The sequence below is a fragment of the Peromyscus californicus genome, unplaced genomic scaffold (genome assembly GCF_007827085.1).
Source record: "Peromyscus californicus insignis strain IS unplaced genomic scaffold, ASM782708v3 Scaffold_11__1_contigs__length_118956290, whole genome shotgun sequence".
In the NCBI taxonomy this organism is placed as follows: Eukaryota; Metazoa; Chordata; class Mammalia; order Rodentia; family Cricetidae; genus Peromyscus; species Peromyscus californicus.
In genome coordinates, this window is record NW_026294402.1 from 67,249,911 (window position 1) to 67,264,490 (window position 14,580).

General features: G+C 35.5%; 1 protein-coding gene across 4 annotated transcripts in view; it reads left to right on the plus strand.

The window, feature by feature from the left end:
- Window positions 1-14,580, plus strand: part of Znf280d (zinc finger protein 280D) — an 88,220-nt gene that overhangs the window by 52,513 nt on the left and 21,127 nt on the right. For 3 of the 4 annotated variants that reach the window (XM_052713913.1, XM_052713902.1, XM_052713931.1), the window contains 5 exons: window positions 1,489-1,796; window positions 1,915-2,055; window positions 5,883-5,945; window positions 10,422-10,540; window positions 10,687-10,723. In XM_052713913.1, coding sequence (XP_052569873.1) covers window positions 1,489-1,796; window positions 1,915-2,055; window positions 5,883-5,945; window positions 10,422-10,540; window positions 10,687-10,723 — 668 coding nt within the window. The remainder of the gene's footprint in view (window positions 1-1,488; window positions 1,797-1,914; window positions 2,056-5,882; window positions 5,946-10,421; window positions 10,541-10,686; window positions 10,724-14,580) is intronic. The other variant, XM_052713924.1, reaches the window with a different exon arrangement.

Here is a 14,580-nt window from a genome sequence, read left to right on the forward strand (position 1 = left end):
AGTTTTAATAGCTGTACACCAAGGCATTTGATATCAGGAATCATACTCTTTCATTTATCTTTGTATCTCCAGCATCTTTTAGAGTGCCTAATGCTTCAGGTTCTCAGATATTTGTTGAAGTTGTTATTGCTGAGTCTGCTCTCAAAGAAGCAAATTCTGCTGCTGGACAGCATTGTGAACAAACACTTGTCTGACTGTAAATTGATGATTGTAATTTTCTGTTCCCTTTTTGCCTTATATACATCTGTTTTTTCTGACTTCTTTATATACAGTCAGCTCTTGAATATTTGCTCCAGTGGAGGGAAAACAGAGGCATGGATAATCCAAAGTGAAACAATCCCCAAAACATTTATATTTGCCTTTGGGTACTTACCTTTGAATGTGGGTATGTCTTTTATTTGAATTGACTAAATAATATAAAGCCATGCTCTGAAGACTTAGAGCAAGAGGAGCTAGCCAGCATCCTTCCCTGCAGTCCATTCATTTCATGCTGGGACTACACATGCAGAATACTAATGTAAGCAGTGCAGTCCTCTCATTTCTTCCCATATTAATAGTAATAATATTAATGATACTAAATGTTTTTCTAGCACCTTAGAATTACCTAATTCTAAGTGTACTTTTTCATATATTTTATTACTTACTTCATACAGCGTAAATGATGTACATAAAGCCAGTATTACCCTTTGTAACAGATATGAAAAGGCTTAAGATTCAGTTACTTTTGCAAGGCCATATAGCTAGGAAGGCAGATTTAACTTCAGGTCTTTTGATTCTTGGTCTAGTGTTCTTGCACATCACACAAGCATGTGTTAATAGGACTTCATCATTGGCTGTCCCTCAGATATGAGGAGACTATAGTCAAATGATTAATGAAAATGTTGGTAGATGATTGCATTTTCATTGTCAACCAACAGATGTAACAGAATATGTTGTTTCTGAACAGGAAATAATAAGCCTTATTAGTTCTTTTAAAGAATTTTAAATGTTTTATTTTTCCTTACAGTATGATGAATTGATACAACCACTTGCATAAATCCTAGGCAGTGTGATCCAGAAAGAACAAGTCGATATTTGTTTGATACTAATAATTTCAAAGGGTAACAGACCTTTCTAGAGTTACTTTTTTCAGTCTTTGTTACTTAAGTTTTGGGTTCTTGTGTTTGGAAATTACTTTTAGTTACATCAGAGCATAAAAATAGCAATGAAAGGTGATCTTCTTAGAGTCATACAATTTGTATTAATCTTATTAATTAATACAACGTTAACATACAACTGATTATAATATGAAGCATACAACTGATTATAATTTGAAATATGTGAATCGATAATTTAAGTGAATTGAATTAATTTAACTGGTTGAATATTTAAAGCAAATAGATGACTAAACCTAGTTAGTTATCTGTGCTTTTTAAAAACGACTTGAGATTGAGTTTATTTTATATGGTGGTTAATTTTTTTAAGTAAATATTTTCTTCATTTTTGTAGGTTACTATTCGAGCTTCAGTTGGACCTCTTCAGTCAGGATCTTCAACTACACCTTTCATCAGTGCAAGCACTTCTACCCTCCAGCTCTCACCTTCAAGGACTGACAATGTCACTTCTAAAAACCCCACTAAATTGAATACAAGTACACCGAATACAGCTGTATCTGACTCCAGTAAACCTAACGAAAGCAAGCCTAATGGAAGTAAATCTAAGAACAAGTCCAAAGTCTGTACCACGCAGAAGAGACAGAGCACGGTGGCTAATAGTAATAGAAAAAGCCAAGTGAATACAGCACTGAGGAACTTAAGGTAATGCTGTACTCCTGGTAGACACTCCCAGTTTAAACTCAGTATAGCAACAATATGTTTAGTAATAGCCCTCTCTGACTATTTTTGTTTTAAAATATCTTTTTTATGTCTCCACAAGGTTACGTCGAGGTGTTCACGAGTGTATTGAGTGTTGTTCTGAAATAAAAGATTTTGCAAACCATTTTCCTACATATGTCCACTGTAGTTTTTGCAGATACAACACTAGCTGTAGCAAAGCCTATGTAAATCATATGATGAGGTAAGATGAGTTCAGTCAGTGTTTTGCCTATTATAATTACAATTGACGAAGCTTTTGTTTTGTTCTAATATAGACAAAACAAATTGTCTGTATTAGAAACCTAGTAGTCTTTTCTGTTATAACAAAGCAAATCAAGAAATTACTGTATGAATTCCCTGAAAATGTTTAAAATGGTTATTTTCAAACATAAATTTAAATGTTTTAAGTATGTTTAACTGACAAATCCATGTACTCTTGTGACTGTCCTCCTCAAAGCAGTCAGAGACTTGAGAATTTTCAGTGATGCTAGGAACTTCATTGGGTTTGTTCCCTGACATCTTTCTCTGTAGTTCATTTGTCTGTCAGCCATGTGTCCATCTCTGAAGCGTTATGTGCTTACCTCTGTTCAGTGAATGTCACGATGCCACTGTTGGCATTCTTTCCAATAGTGTATCCGTTCTGCGCCTGTCATTTGTGCTCTGATAGATGAATTCTCAGGAGTCGCATTTGGATATTACTGTTATTGAACTCATTCTTCTTTCTGGGTAGATTTTTAAAGTATGTATCTTTTAAGATTGTGTTTTTATTTATGCATATGTGTGTTTGTCTTTGTCAGTGTATGTCACTTGTATATGGTGCCTGTGGTTACCAGAGAGGGTGTCTGGAACTAGAGTTATAGGCAGTTGTGAGCTGCCTTTATGGGTATTGGGAACCTAACCTGGGTCCTCTGAAGAGAAAGAAGCACCATGGATTTTTATTTTTAAAGAACAGTCATGGTTGTCTCCATATAAATAAACCTGATATATTGCTTATCCAAAATGATACTGTTCTGAGGTTTTTTGGATAAAATTCATGTATAACTGAGTTTAAGTCATAGTCTGGCTTTCTTGTTGCTTTTTGATTATTGCCAGATATTGCTTTCAAGTGTCATCCTACCTTGAAGGTGGCTTCAGTGCTTTTCCCAGTTCTCTGTCCTTGGTGACCAGCCTGGCCTCCTGGTGCCCTATCGTATACAGTCCCTGCGCTGGCATCAGTGTTGAAGTCCTCTTTCTCACCTACTAGAACCATTTGAATACCTGCCTGTGCATCATTCCTTTGAATGCCTATGAACCTGTGGTGTGCAGTCTCTGTTAAGCTCTGTTGTCTCTGTTATCATCAGGGTCATTATTTTCAGTCCTATTTTGTTTTCTCATTTACTCTTTGGTCATGTTCATTGTCATAAAGAACAACATCACTTTGAATCTATTCTCCTTTCCCCTTTCTTTATATTATGTTCAGTTCTGAAATGTGTCATTCATACCACTCTTACTTCATAATAGAAAATCTTAATTATTGTGTGTGTGTGTGTATGCACACACACATGCATGGGTGTATTAGGGGTGTACTAAGGTTGTACACAGGAGCATGGATGAGGGTATAGTGATACAGTCAGCCTTTCTATTTTTGTTCAGCATTATTTGACTCTATGTGGTTATCTGTGTTTTCAAATGTATCTTAAGTTTTTTTTGTTTTTTTTTTTAGTTTCTCTGAAGAATGGTATTGGGATTTTTTATTGGGATTGCATTGAATCTGTATATTGTTTTTGGTAAAATGGCCATTTCACAATATTAATTTTTCCAATTCATTAGCATGGAAAGTCTTTCCATCTTCAGGTTTCTTCCTCAGCTGCTTATGTGTTTCAAAGTTTTCATTGGAGAGGTCTTTCAGTTCCTTTGTTATGGTTATTCCAAGATTTTTGTTAGTTTCTTTAAGGCTGTTATTTCTGCTTGATTTCTTTCTTTCTCAGCATGTTTTCCTTTTTTTATTTTTTTTTAATTTAAGGCAGGTGTTTCACTGTTTAGCCCACATGGGCCTTGAACTTAAAATTCTCTTGTTTCAGCCTCCCAAGTACTAGAATTACAGGTGTGTGTCACCACATCTGACTTTCCCCCCTTTTTTATTAATATACAAAATTGTAGAATTTGTTTTAAATCTAGATAATACAAAGAGAGGCAATATAAATTCTTTTATTTGTAGCTAGGGGGTCAGATAACTTAAAAATTGTTATCAATATTTTAATGATGCAAATTGTAGGCATATTTGAAAGTCATCCAGAAGACCTTAAAGACCTTAAGGTGTAATTTAATCTCACTTTCCTAATAGGTAATAAAACAAAAATGGTATTCTTAGCTGAAGAAAGATCATTTTTGAATTTTATTTTTAAGATACTATTTGAGCCGGGCGGTGGTGGCGCACGCCTTTAATCCCAGCACTCGGGAGGCAGAGCCAGGCGGATCTCTGTGAGTTCGAGGCCAGCCTGGGCTACCAAGTGAGTTCCAGGACAGGCGCAAAGCTACACAGAGAAACCCTGTCTCGAAAAACCAAAAAAAAAAAAAAAAAAAAAAAAAAAAAAGATAATATTTGATTTATGTATTTTATGAATCAGACAGAATCTTAGACTAGTTCCTCAAAGGACAGTCATATTTGCAAATTTTTCAAAATAATTTTGATTCTTCTCAACTTACTGATATTAAAAAAAAGCTGTTTTTGTGATACTGTCATACAGATACACGTAAATTCTTTACTAATACTTTTACTCAAATTGAAGAAATAACCATTTGAACTCTTCTGAGAATATGAAATCTTTGAAGAATATTTTCCAAGTTTGCAGCTAGCCAGAATAGTTGTTTTTCTGTATACACAGCCTATTTTATATATAACCATTTACCTGAGTGTGCATTATAATCAAACTTTGTTAAAGCCCCTACTGCCAGAGATTAATTCAGTAGGTTTGTGGGTAACCTGAGACTTTACATTTCTAGATAAGTACTCAGGTGATGCTGGTACTGTTGTGTGTGACTTCACTTTTAGAAATAACTGTGCTAAATGAGCCCTGGCTTCTAGTACAAGACAGAGTTAAAGAACATATAAGACCTGTGATCATGGGGCTAAAAGTGTAGTTAGTGACCTTTTCTGTTCTGTGTAGAGAGGAGGCATCATTTTAACTTAGAAGGCCTTATTTTCATTTTGTTTTTTAAACTGCTGCTGGTAAATCTCAAAGATATCTATTGAAATGTTTGACTTTAAAAATATAAACAGTATCCTTAAGTTCAAGTAGTAATTACTTCTGTATCTTCTAAATTTTTTGAAATTCATTTGAATATTCTTCCATCTATGTAAGCATGCTAAGACTTCAAAGTGGTAAATTATTACTGATAATCATTCATATTATAGTGAAAATATATCATTAGCAGAAACTTAAAATTGTTTTCAATGTTTAATAGAAAAAAATTTAGTTTAATGATCTGTACTTTTTTATTTCCCTTTTTCTATAACAATGAGGTATTGATTGGGAATATGATTAGTGAAAATAGATGTCCATAGAGAAAACACAAGGATGTCACCCACATTATTGGGACGACATCTCAGCAGTTAGGAGCACTCACTGCTCTTTCAGAATGCTAGGATTCTGTTCCCAGTATCCATGCGGCAGTTACAACCCTCCATGGGCAACAGGCACACACATACTTTACAAACATACACATGGGCCAAATGTCCATATACATAAACTAAAATAAAAATTTAAAGTGAAACAAAGGTTATAGTCACACATGGTGGTACACACCTTTAGTTCCAGTTACTCAGAGGTCAAAGTAGGAAACGCCCTTGGCCCATAAATTTGAGACCAGTGTATAAAGGTCCCATCTTGAGAGGAAGGGGCGATAATGACTTAAACAGAAATGAAAGTGGTATTCTCATCATGCTATTTTGTTTAAAAATAGAACCTTAAGTATAGGCTTTAAATGTATTTATAAATCAGTGTGACTTTCTGTCCAGTAAAAGTATTGTGATCATTTTTGTCTTTCCAGCTTTCATAGTAACCGTCCAAGTAAAAGGTTTTGTATATTTAAGAAGCATTCAGAAAATCTCAGGTAAATGAGTGACTTCTGTAAAGTCTTTCTGTTGAACAATGATTGTAACTTTTGCCTTATGTGGTAACTTTTTAAAGCTAGAATTCACATACTGTATTAGTTACTTTCCTGTTGCTATGATATGAACACCTGTAACACCTTAAAGAAGGAAGGGTTTATTTTTGACTCAATTTGAAGGTACAGTTTGTCATGGGGAGGTGGAGTGACTGGTTACATTGTGTCTGCAGTCAGGAAGCAGAGTCTGATGAGTACTACCACTTGGCTCCTTCCTTTTTATTCTGTCCAAGATCCAACCTGTGGGATAGTATATCTATATTTAGAAGTGGGTCATCCGAGTTCACTTAACCTAGAAACTCCCTCACAGAGATGCCGGAGGTTTGTTCATTTGTTCGTTTGTTTTCTTTTCTTTCTTTCTTTCTTTTTTTTTTTTTCCTTTTTGGTTTTCTAAGACAGGGTTTCTCTGTGTAGTTTTGGTTCCTGTCCTGGAACTCACTCTGTAGACCAGGCTGGCCTTGAACTCACAGAGATCCGCCTGGCTGTTTTCTTAAACCTTTCAGATTAATAATCAAGATTAAGCATTACACATGCCATATTCTTCATGTGTTTAACAATAATCTTAATAAATTTTAATATGTTGTTTATCAGTCATCATAATTATGTGTACATTTTCAGTACTTAAAAACTGATCCCAGCCGGGCGGTGGTGGCGCACGCCTTTAATCCCAGCACTCGGGAGGCAGAGCCAGGCGGATCTCTGTGAGTTCGAGGCCAGCCTGGGCTACCAAGTGAGTTCCAGGAAAGGCACAAAGCTACACAGAGAAACCCTGTCTCGAAAAACCAAAAAAAAAAAAAAAAAAAAACTGATCCTATTTATTAGTAATCATTCCAATTTCCTTTCAGTTCTGCCCATCCCCAAGCAACTGTAAATGTACTTTGTGTTGGTATAAACTCCTCCATTCTGAGTGTTTTGTAAATAAAGGGGTGGTCATTAGTGACTGCCTATCAAGGTTCTTCCATGGTGTAGAATAAAGCAGTACTTACTTAAATTGATGAGTAGTATTTTATTTAACTTTATGGATATAGCATAGGTTATTCATTTGGTTAGTTTTGTATTTTGAGGTCATTATAGATATGATGCTCTGTATAAAGTTTCACAAACACCCATTTCTCTTTTGTGTGTAAATAGGATTAGGTTTGCTTGGTTACATTCTCATTCCCTGGTAAGCCTTTGAGAAACTGATAGATTGTTTTCATCATAGTTTCATTATTTTACATACTCACTAGTACTGTATAAGAGTTACAGTTTTCTCTATCATTCCTAGCACTTGTTACTTTTTTTTTTTTTTTTTGTTTTTTTTGTTTTTTTTGTTTTTCGAGACAGGGTTTCTCTGTGTAGCTTTGCGCCTTTTCCTGGAACTCACTTGGTAGCCCAGGCTGGCCTCGAACTCACAGAGATCCGCCTGGCTCTGCCTCCCGAGTGCTGGGATTAAAGGCGTGCGCCACCACCGCCCGGCTGTTACTTATTTTTTATTACAGGCATTCTACACTTGAAATTAGCCAAAAGGCCAAGAATTGATATTACAGGCATTCTAATAGATACAAAGTGCTTTGTCATTGTGGTTTGCTATATCTTTTTAATTAACCCAGTGTTTTGTTGTGACCAGATGTCTCAGGGTTGTGTTATCATTAGGTCAGAGGAATGTCATAGTACTCATGGTAAGTTCATTGTAGTAGTGACAGATGGGGACCAGATGAAGTACATTTGCATTGTGTGATGAGAACAAAAATAAAGCTTTCCAATAGTTGAATATTGCAGTATCAGCTAAGATATGTAGGAAAGTTTGAGCACAGTGATGGTGGTGTACACCTTTAATCCCAGCACTTCGAGGCAAAGGCAGGTGGATCTCTGTAAGTTCCAGGCCAGCTTGGTCTACAGAGTGAGTTCCAGGAAAACCAAGGCTATACAAAGAAACCCTGTCTCAAAAAACCAAAAAACAAACAACAACAACAACAAAAAAACATATATAGGAAAGTAAATAATACAAGTTTTTTTTTTTAATTTTATGTATTATTGTGTGTGTTTGCATGCACAAATACTATAGCACATATGTAGAGGTCAGAGGACAACTTTCAGAAGTTGGTTTTCTCCTTCTGTTGTGGGTTCCAGGGGTTGACTTTAGGTCATCAGCTTTGCATGGCAAATGCTCTTCCTTGCTAAACTATCTCATCAACCCCCTTCAATTTTTAGTAATTTTAAAGCACTGGAATGCTTTACATCAATACATAGTCTTCTTACTTTTCTTACTCAAATACTGAAGGAAGTTGAGTTCAACTGTATATGAGGTGAGTTGTAACCATGTAGCTTGGGCTGTCATGATATGAATTAATGCACTGAATATGGGCTTTATTTAAAATCTAATTTTGACCCTTACCAGCTTTGTCTTTGGTAGACTATTAAGCTAATATTAGCTAAAGAGATGGTAATTATAGCATCTAATTATTCAAGTTGTAAAATTGAGATGAGATAACATGTCTGTAACCAGCTGAAGTGCTTCACAGAAAATATCTTAGGACAGCCGAGAGTCAGAGACTAGTTGGAGCCTCAATGTCAGGTGAAATGACCTTAAAACGACCAGTCAGGAAGAACTAATTGGGGTTTTTAGTTTGTGTTACCAGTGCAGCCTGTAGGTGGAATGCACAGTATGTTAGAATTTCAGGGGAGACAGTGTGACCTATTTTCACATTCAAAAAATTAATATATTATGTGTATGGATGTTTTACCCTCATATTTCTATGCACCATGTTCATACTTGGTACCTGCAGAGGCCAGAAGATGGTTTCTGCTCCTCTGAAACTGGTTTTACAGGTGGTTGTGAGCCTCCATATGGGTGTTGGGAATTGAATCCAGGTCCTCCAGAAGAGTAGCTTTGCTGAGCTATCTCTCCTGCCTCCTACCCCTAGCTTCACTTTTTTTTTTTGTTTGTTTGTTTTCGCAGGCGTCCAAATTCTTGTTCTGCCTTATCTTGTGTCAGATTCATATGGCTTAACATACCTTTTTCCCTCTGTGTGGCCCTGGCTGTCCTGGAGTTCACTCTGTAGACCTGGCTGACCCCAAACTCACATCTGGCTGCCTCTGCCTCCTGAGTGCTGGGACTGAAGGCGTGCACTCCCGCACCTGGCTAGTTTCACATTATAAAACATTATGCTGTGACAAACTTCAAATAAGCATGCTTTGTTGTTTAACCAACAGTAATAATGACCACATTGCATGATCATTTCTTTTTCACCTAAGCAAAAATAATTTATTAAGGAGATTCTAAAGAATCTTACAGTTGGCTGGGCATGGTTGCGCATTCCTTTAGTCCCAGCACTCAGGAGGGAGAGGCAGACCTGGTCTATAGAGTGAGTTCCAAGACAGCCAAGACTGTGTTACACAGAGGAACTCTGTCTCAAAAAACCAAAAAGAACCTTACAGCCCCCTCAAAGCAGAAGAATTACAACCAGAACTAATAAAAGAAAGTCATTAGGAACCAACTTTAGTCTTCTCTAGTTTGACCTACTGAGTATCGTCTTGCTTTCTCTGTACCTAGATTTTCTTTACCTTCAGCATACCAACTTTCTCTATTAAAGACCCAAATGTAACATTTCAAACCTCCCATGCTTTCCCAAATCAAGAAATTTGTTTATACATTAAAAATTTATAATTATCACACATTTCATTAATGACTTCGGCAGATAGGCAGGTGGGCTAGTTAATGATGCTGCCATGAAAAGATATTCAGGCCTGCACACTCCAGTGTCTTATTAGCTACTTTAGTTAATTCAGTGGTAAGTGAAGATAGCACCAAGTGTGGTGAGAACATTAATGCATAGCATGCATTTGATAGTAACTGTCATGTGATCCATTTTTAGCGCCTTTGCATTGTTTTTCTAATTTTGTCTTTGACTAAATGAAACCCTAGATTGTAAATTCCATTAGAACATGAACTACACTTGTTTTTTGTTCACCATTATATATGCATAACACCTAGTGGTGTAGTATGTAAAAGAGCCTTATTCAGTGTATATTAAGTGAATGAATGCTATATCCTCACTTTTGATGTCAAAGAAACAGTATGGCTTAACTATATTAATGCAAGCTGTTAGCGGAGCCATGACTACCTATTGGTAGCTTTTTTCAGCTGATACAAAAGGTGAATGTTCCTAAAACAAATATTTTTTGGGGAAGAGGTGGTACTGGGTATTCTAGGCCTGCACTCTAGCACTAAGCCTTATCTCTATCTTTTAAACATGAATACTTTATATAAATAAATGACATTATAATTTGGATGTGACTATACCACTTTCTAAAGGTTATATCAAATTTATATAACAAAATGTAAGTTATGACAAAAAATGGAAATAGTATTGAACCTGTGTATGGTTTCATAAAAAATAAAACCCTTTATTTTATTGCTTTTTTTTTTTTTTTTAATAGGGGCATTTCTCTAGTGTGCCTTAATTGTGATTTCCTAACTGATGTTTCTGGCTTAGATAATATGGCTACACACTTAAGTCAACATGAAACTCATACTTGCCAAGTTCTAATAGAGAAAGGTATGTTTACATAACTACTATTTATAATATTTTGTATTTGTTACTATTTTGGTCAGCTAAAATAGGGGCTCTTTACTAAGTAATTTGATTTCACTGATCATTGTTCATATACTCTTATAAATGTGAACCTTTTCTTCTGATTTCAGTTTCTGTTTGTATCCCAGCTTCTGAACATCTTTCCGAGTAAGTGTAATTTTTATTAAGTGTGTTTTTCTTTGGTGGATTTTAGCACAATTGCATTCTAAGTATTCCTTTAACAGGAGTGAAAAAACACTGAAGGTTTTTTGTTTTTATTGTTAAGCTGCTTGTTGAAATTGGTTCCTGCTCTATGGAGCTCATGACCTGGTGCAAGAGAAGTTGGAATTTCCCAAGTTCAAAGTTCTGAGATGTTTCTTACACAAGGCAGTTACACAGTCCATGACACCAGTGCTCGTTACTCAGCTCTTTCCAGCTTTTGCAGGCGTCCAAATTCTTGTTCTGCCTTATCTTATGTCAGATTCACATGGCTTAACATACCTTTTCCCTCCAGTTGGCTCTCTAAAAATAACTGTTGTTACTGTGCTCTTTTCTTTGCTTAAAATAATTTGTGTTTTCTCTGCTGTACTTGCCTCCAGAGTAATGTATTCCAAATAATATGGCTTTTTGTTTTGTCTGCTCTCTTCATACCGTATGCCTTGAGTTTTTAGGCCAGATGGTTGTGTTTTCCCTCATTCGTTGTCTGTCATTGTGCTGTTTTTCTATTATTTTTCAGATGCAGAAGCAGCCCAGAGATTTCAAAACATGTCCAGGGTGTATCTGGACAGTGTCCCCTTCGATGGACACAAGTGCTGCCTGTTCTCTCTTTCCCAGGAATGAGAATGAACTGACTGTGTGACTTGCTCTAGGCTCTGGCCTGCCATCGGGCTGAGGCTGATTCGGCCAGAGGCAACCTCAAAGCCCACCAAATTGAGCATGGTTCCCATTGGTGGCTTTGGCTCTTGATCTTAATCTTGTGGGCCACTTGTGAACAAGAAAAGCCCATCAAATTAATGTTTTGATACCCAAATTAAAATTGGGTCATTTTGGCTGCTGCCCTTAAATGTTCCTCTAGCACAAAGGCAGGCAATCCAGGACACTGAGACACCCTGGTAGCTGGGAGATGATGGCAGTGTCTAGTCCTCAGACAACATTTCTCAGTGACATGTTCTAAAATTGCAGTTATTTTTTACTGTCACTAAAAATCTGTTGTCCCATGTTAACTATAATTTTAATATAATTCTCAGGTTCTTTTTTTAAAATTTAAGTTAATTCTGATAGCTTGATTTTCTGTTCTCTGAATTTATTGATGTCTGTCTTTCTATTCTCTAAAAATACTTGAATGTTTGTTTCATTTTGTCCAGAACTTCAAAAGTTCATGTAGGCTGCTTGTTTGTAGCTTTTTAATTAAGGTGTTGCTTAGACCACTATGTCTTCTTCCCTAGTTGAGGGTTATTAATCTAAGTAATTGTGAGTTTTAAGGTGTAACAAACTGGTGAGACTTCTTGAAGATTCTAAAAACAAGTTTTAAAGTAACATTTAATTGAATTGCTGCTGAGTCATTAACATCTTATCCCTTTGGGTAAAAGTAAGATTATTTAAAAGTGTAACCAGTATCCATGAGCTTCTTCCTACTTAACCTTGTAACTTTTTATCTTAGTTATATTGAGTTCAAATCAACTGTTTTGATCTATTATTTTAGTAAATCTTATATTAGTCTCAGAAATTATTTCCTAATGAATAATTTCACATAAAACTAAATTTTATCCTGCAAATAGAAGCATTAACTTCTGTATGGAGTCTGGTTGATTGACTTGTCTACTGAGAGTATATCCACTTAGTACATTTGTGTTCCCCTCAGCCCAACTAAAAGGCCTCTGTTCTTGCAGCACTGATTTCGTGGATTTTGGAAACAAATGAAGTGCTTGTTGTGGTCTTAACAGTTAGAATCAGCAGGCTCTGAAAGGCTTATTTTTCTTGCATTTTAAAAATAAGAAACCCACCCCAATAGCAGAGCTTTATATGTGCTTTTAGAGCAGAGATAAAGCCATTTTCAGATGACTACTTTTTGTTTTCTGTTTCCTTGCAAGTAACAATAAAGAGGTGAATTCCATATTAGTTTTAAGCTTCTGAACAATTTTATACTATACATGAAAGCATTTCTAAAATCCCTAACAACAGTTTGTTGTTTTGTGGTAGATTTGATACAATAGTCTTTATTGCTTTATAATTTCTTTTAAAAATTGACCAGGAAAAAAAATGTCTTGTTTTCATTTAACAATAATTGTCTGTCATTTTCAGACCAGAGAATCTGTTCTCCCTTGGTCATGATTGAGTATTTGCATATTATCTCCTCTTTCACAGAACTGTTTTTTATAATGTGCACCAAGTTCACTTTATCTGCCTTTTTTCTTTTTCTTCCCATTTTCCCCAATTTTAAATGAGACAGTTTTGCTGTGTAGTTTATTGGAACTCATGGTCCTGCCTCAGCCTTCCAAGTGCTGGTATTACAGGCATGGCCATAATACCCTGCAACATTTTTCTCTCAAAGTTCTGACAAATGTAACTTAAAAAAAATGCTTTAAAGCAACACAAAACTTTATAGGCAGTTAATAAATTTGTTTAGTACTTGTCAGCTCTTTAATTCTAACCTGACTTTACTGTTAAGTTTTAAAAAGTAGTTATATACTGGTCACATAAAGCCATCTCATGCCTATGTGCTTTGGGGTTACTACTGAATAAAACGTAGTTTGTACACTGAATCCATTGCCACACTTAGATTTGTATAGTTCTGAATTCTTAACGTTTCTGGAACAGCCTCCTATCTCTTATACTTCATTTATTCATTCATAAAATATTTATTGAATATGTACTTTATGCCTGGCTCTTCTCTGTGTGCTAGAAACAGAAACTGGAATTGCTGCTCTCATGGAGTTTACACTTTAGTGGTAAAAACAGACAATTAAAAAGTAAAATAAACAACATGCTAGAATGTGCTTAGTATTCGGAAGAAAAGTGAAGTAGGATAGAGGGGAGAAAGGAAATAATATAAAGTGGGGTTTGGAAGGGGGTGCCATTTTAGTTTTGATGATCAGAAAAGACCCTACTGAGAGACAATATTTGAGTAAAGACACAAAGTGGGTGAGGAAGTATAAGGTCTGGGCATTAACTTGGTTATGCCTACATGTCTTTTTTTTTTTTCTTAAGAGGAGTTGAATTCAGAATCCAACATATCCCTCTTCCCACAAATAGTAACAGGATGCTTGATGTTGAAAAATTAAATGCTTATTTTAATCTTGGATCAGTTCAATACTACATGTATTTTTATAAAAAGTATCCTCTTATATATTTATAAAAGGTGACTGGTTCCATATGTGAACTGTATAACCATAATTTATACATGATCTGGGGGAAAATCATCATAGAGTCAAATAAATCAAGGCAATGTAGGTTAAAATTAGCTTAGTGTGATGGCACATATCTTTAGTACCAGCACTTGGGAAACAGAAGCAAATAGATCTCTGTGAGTTCCAGGACCTTGTCTCAAAAAGAAATGAAAGAGAAAAGGGGCGGGAGTGGGTGGGTGGAGATTAATTAATGTATTGTTTTTAATTCTATAGTGAATGTCTTAGAGAATATTGGCCCACTTTTCCTTCAATATTTATTTGACATTAATCTCTAGATGTTGAAATCTAATAAATCATGTAAAATCCTAATGTATAGAATTATCATTTTTCTTAATTGAATCTAAAAAATAATTTGTATAAATAGTTGGCTTAGGATTCCTAGAAAATGTTCCTGAATCACATAAAGTGTAGTGTATAATTAAATACTAGCAAGTACATGTGCACTCTCCCACTTATATCAGGAAAAATGATATCCTCATTTATAAAATCAAAGTAGTACATAACAGAGGCAGAGCAATTATTAACTAATTCTGCCTCTGATTGTAGGCACAAAGGATGCTGTTATTCCAGAGCATGGTTACCTTAGTAACCATTTGAGACTATTATTATTTCGAGACT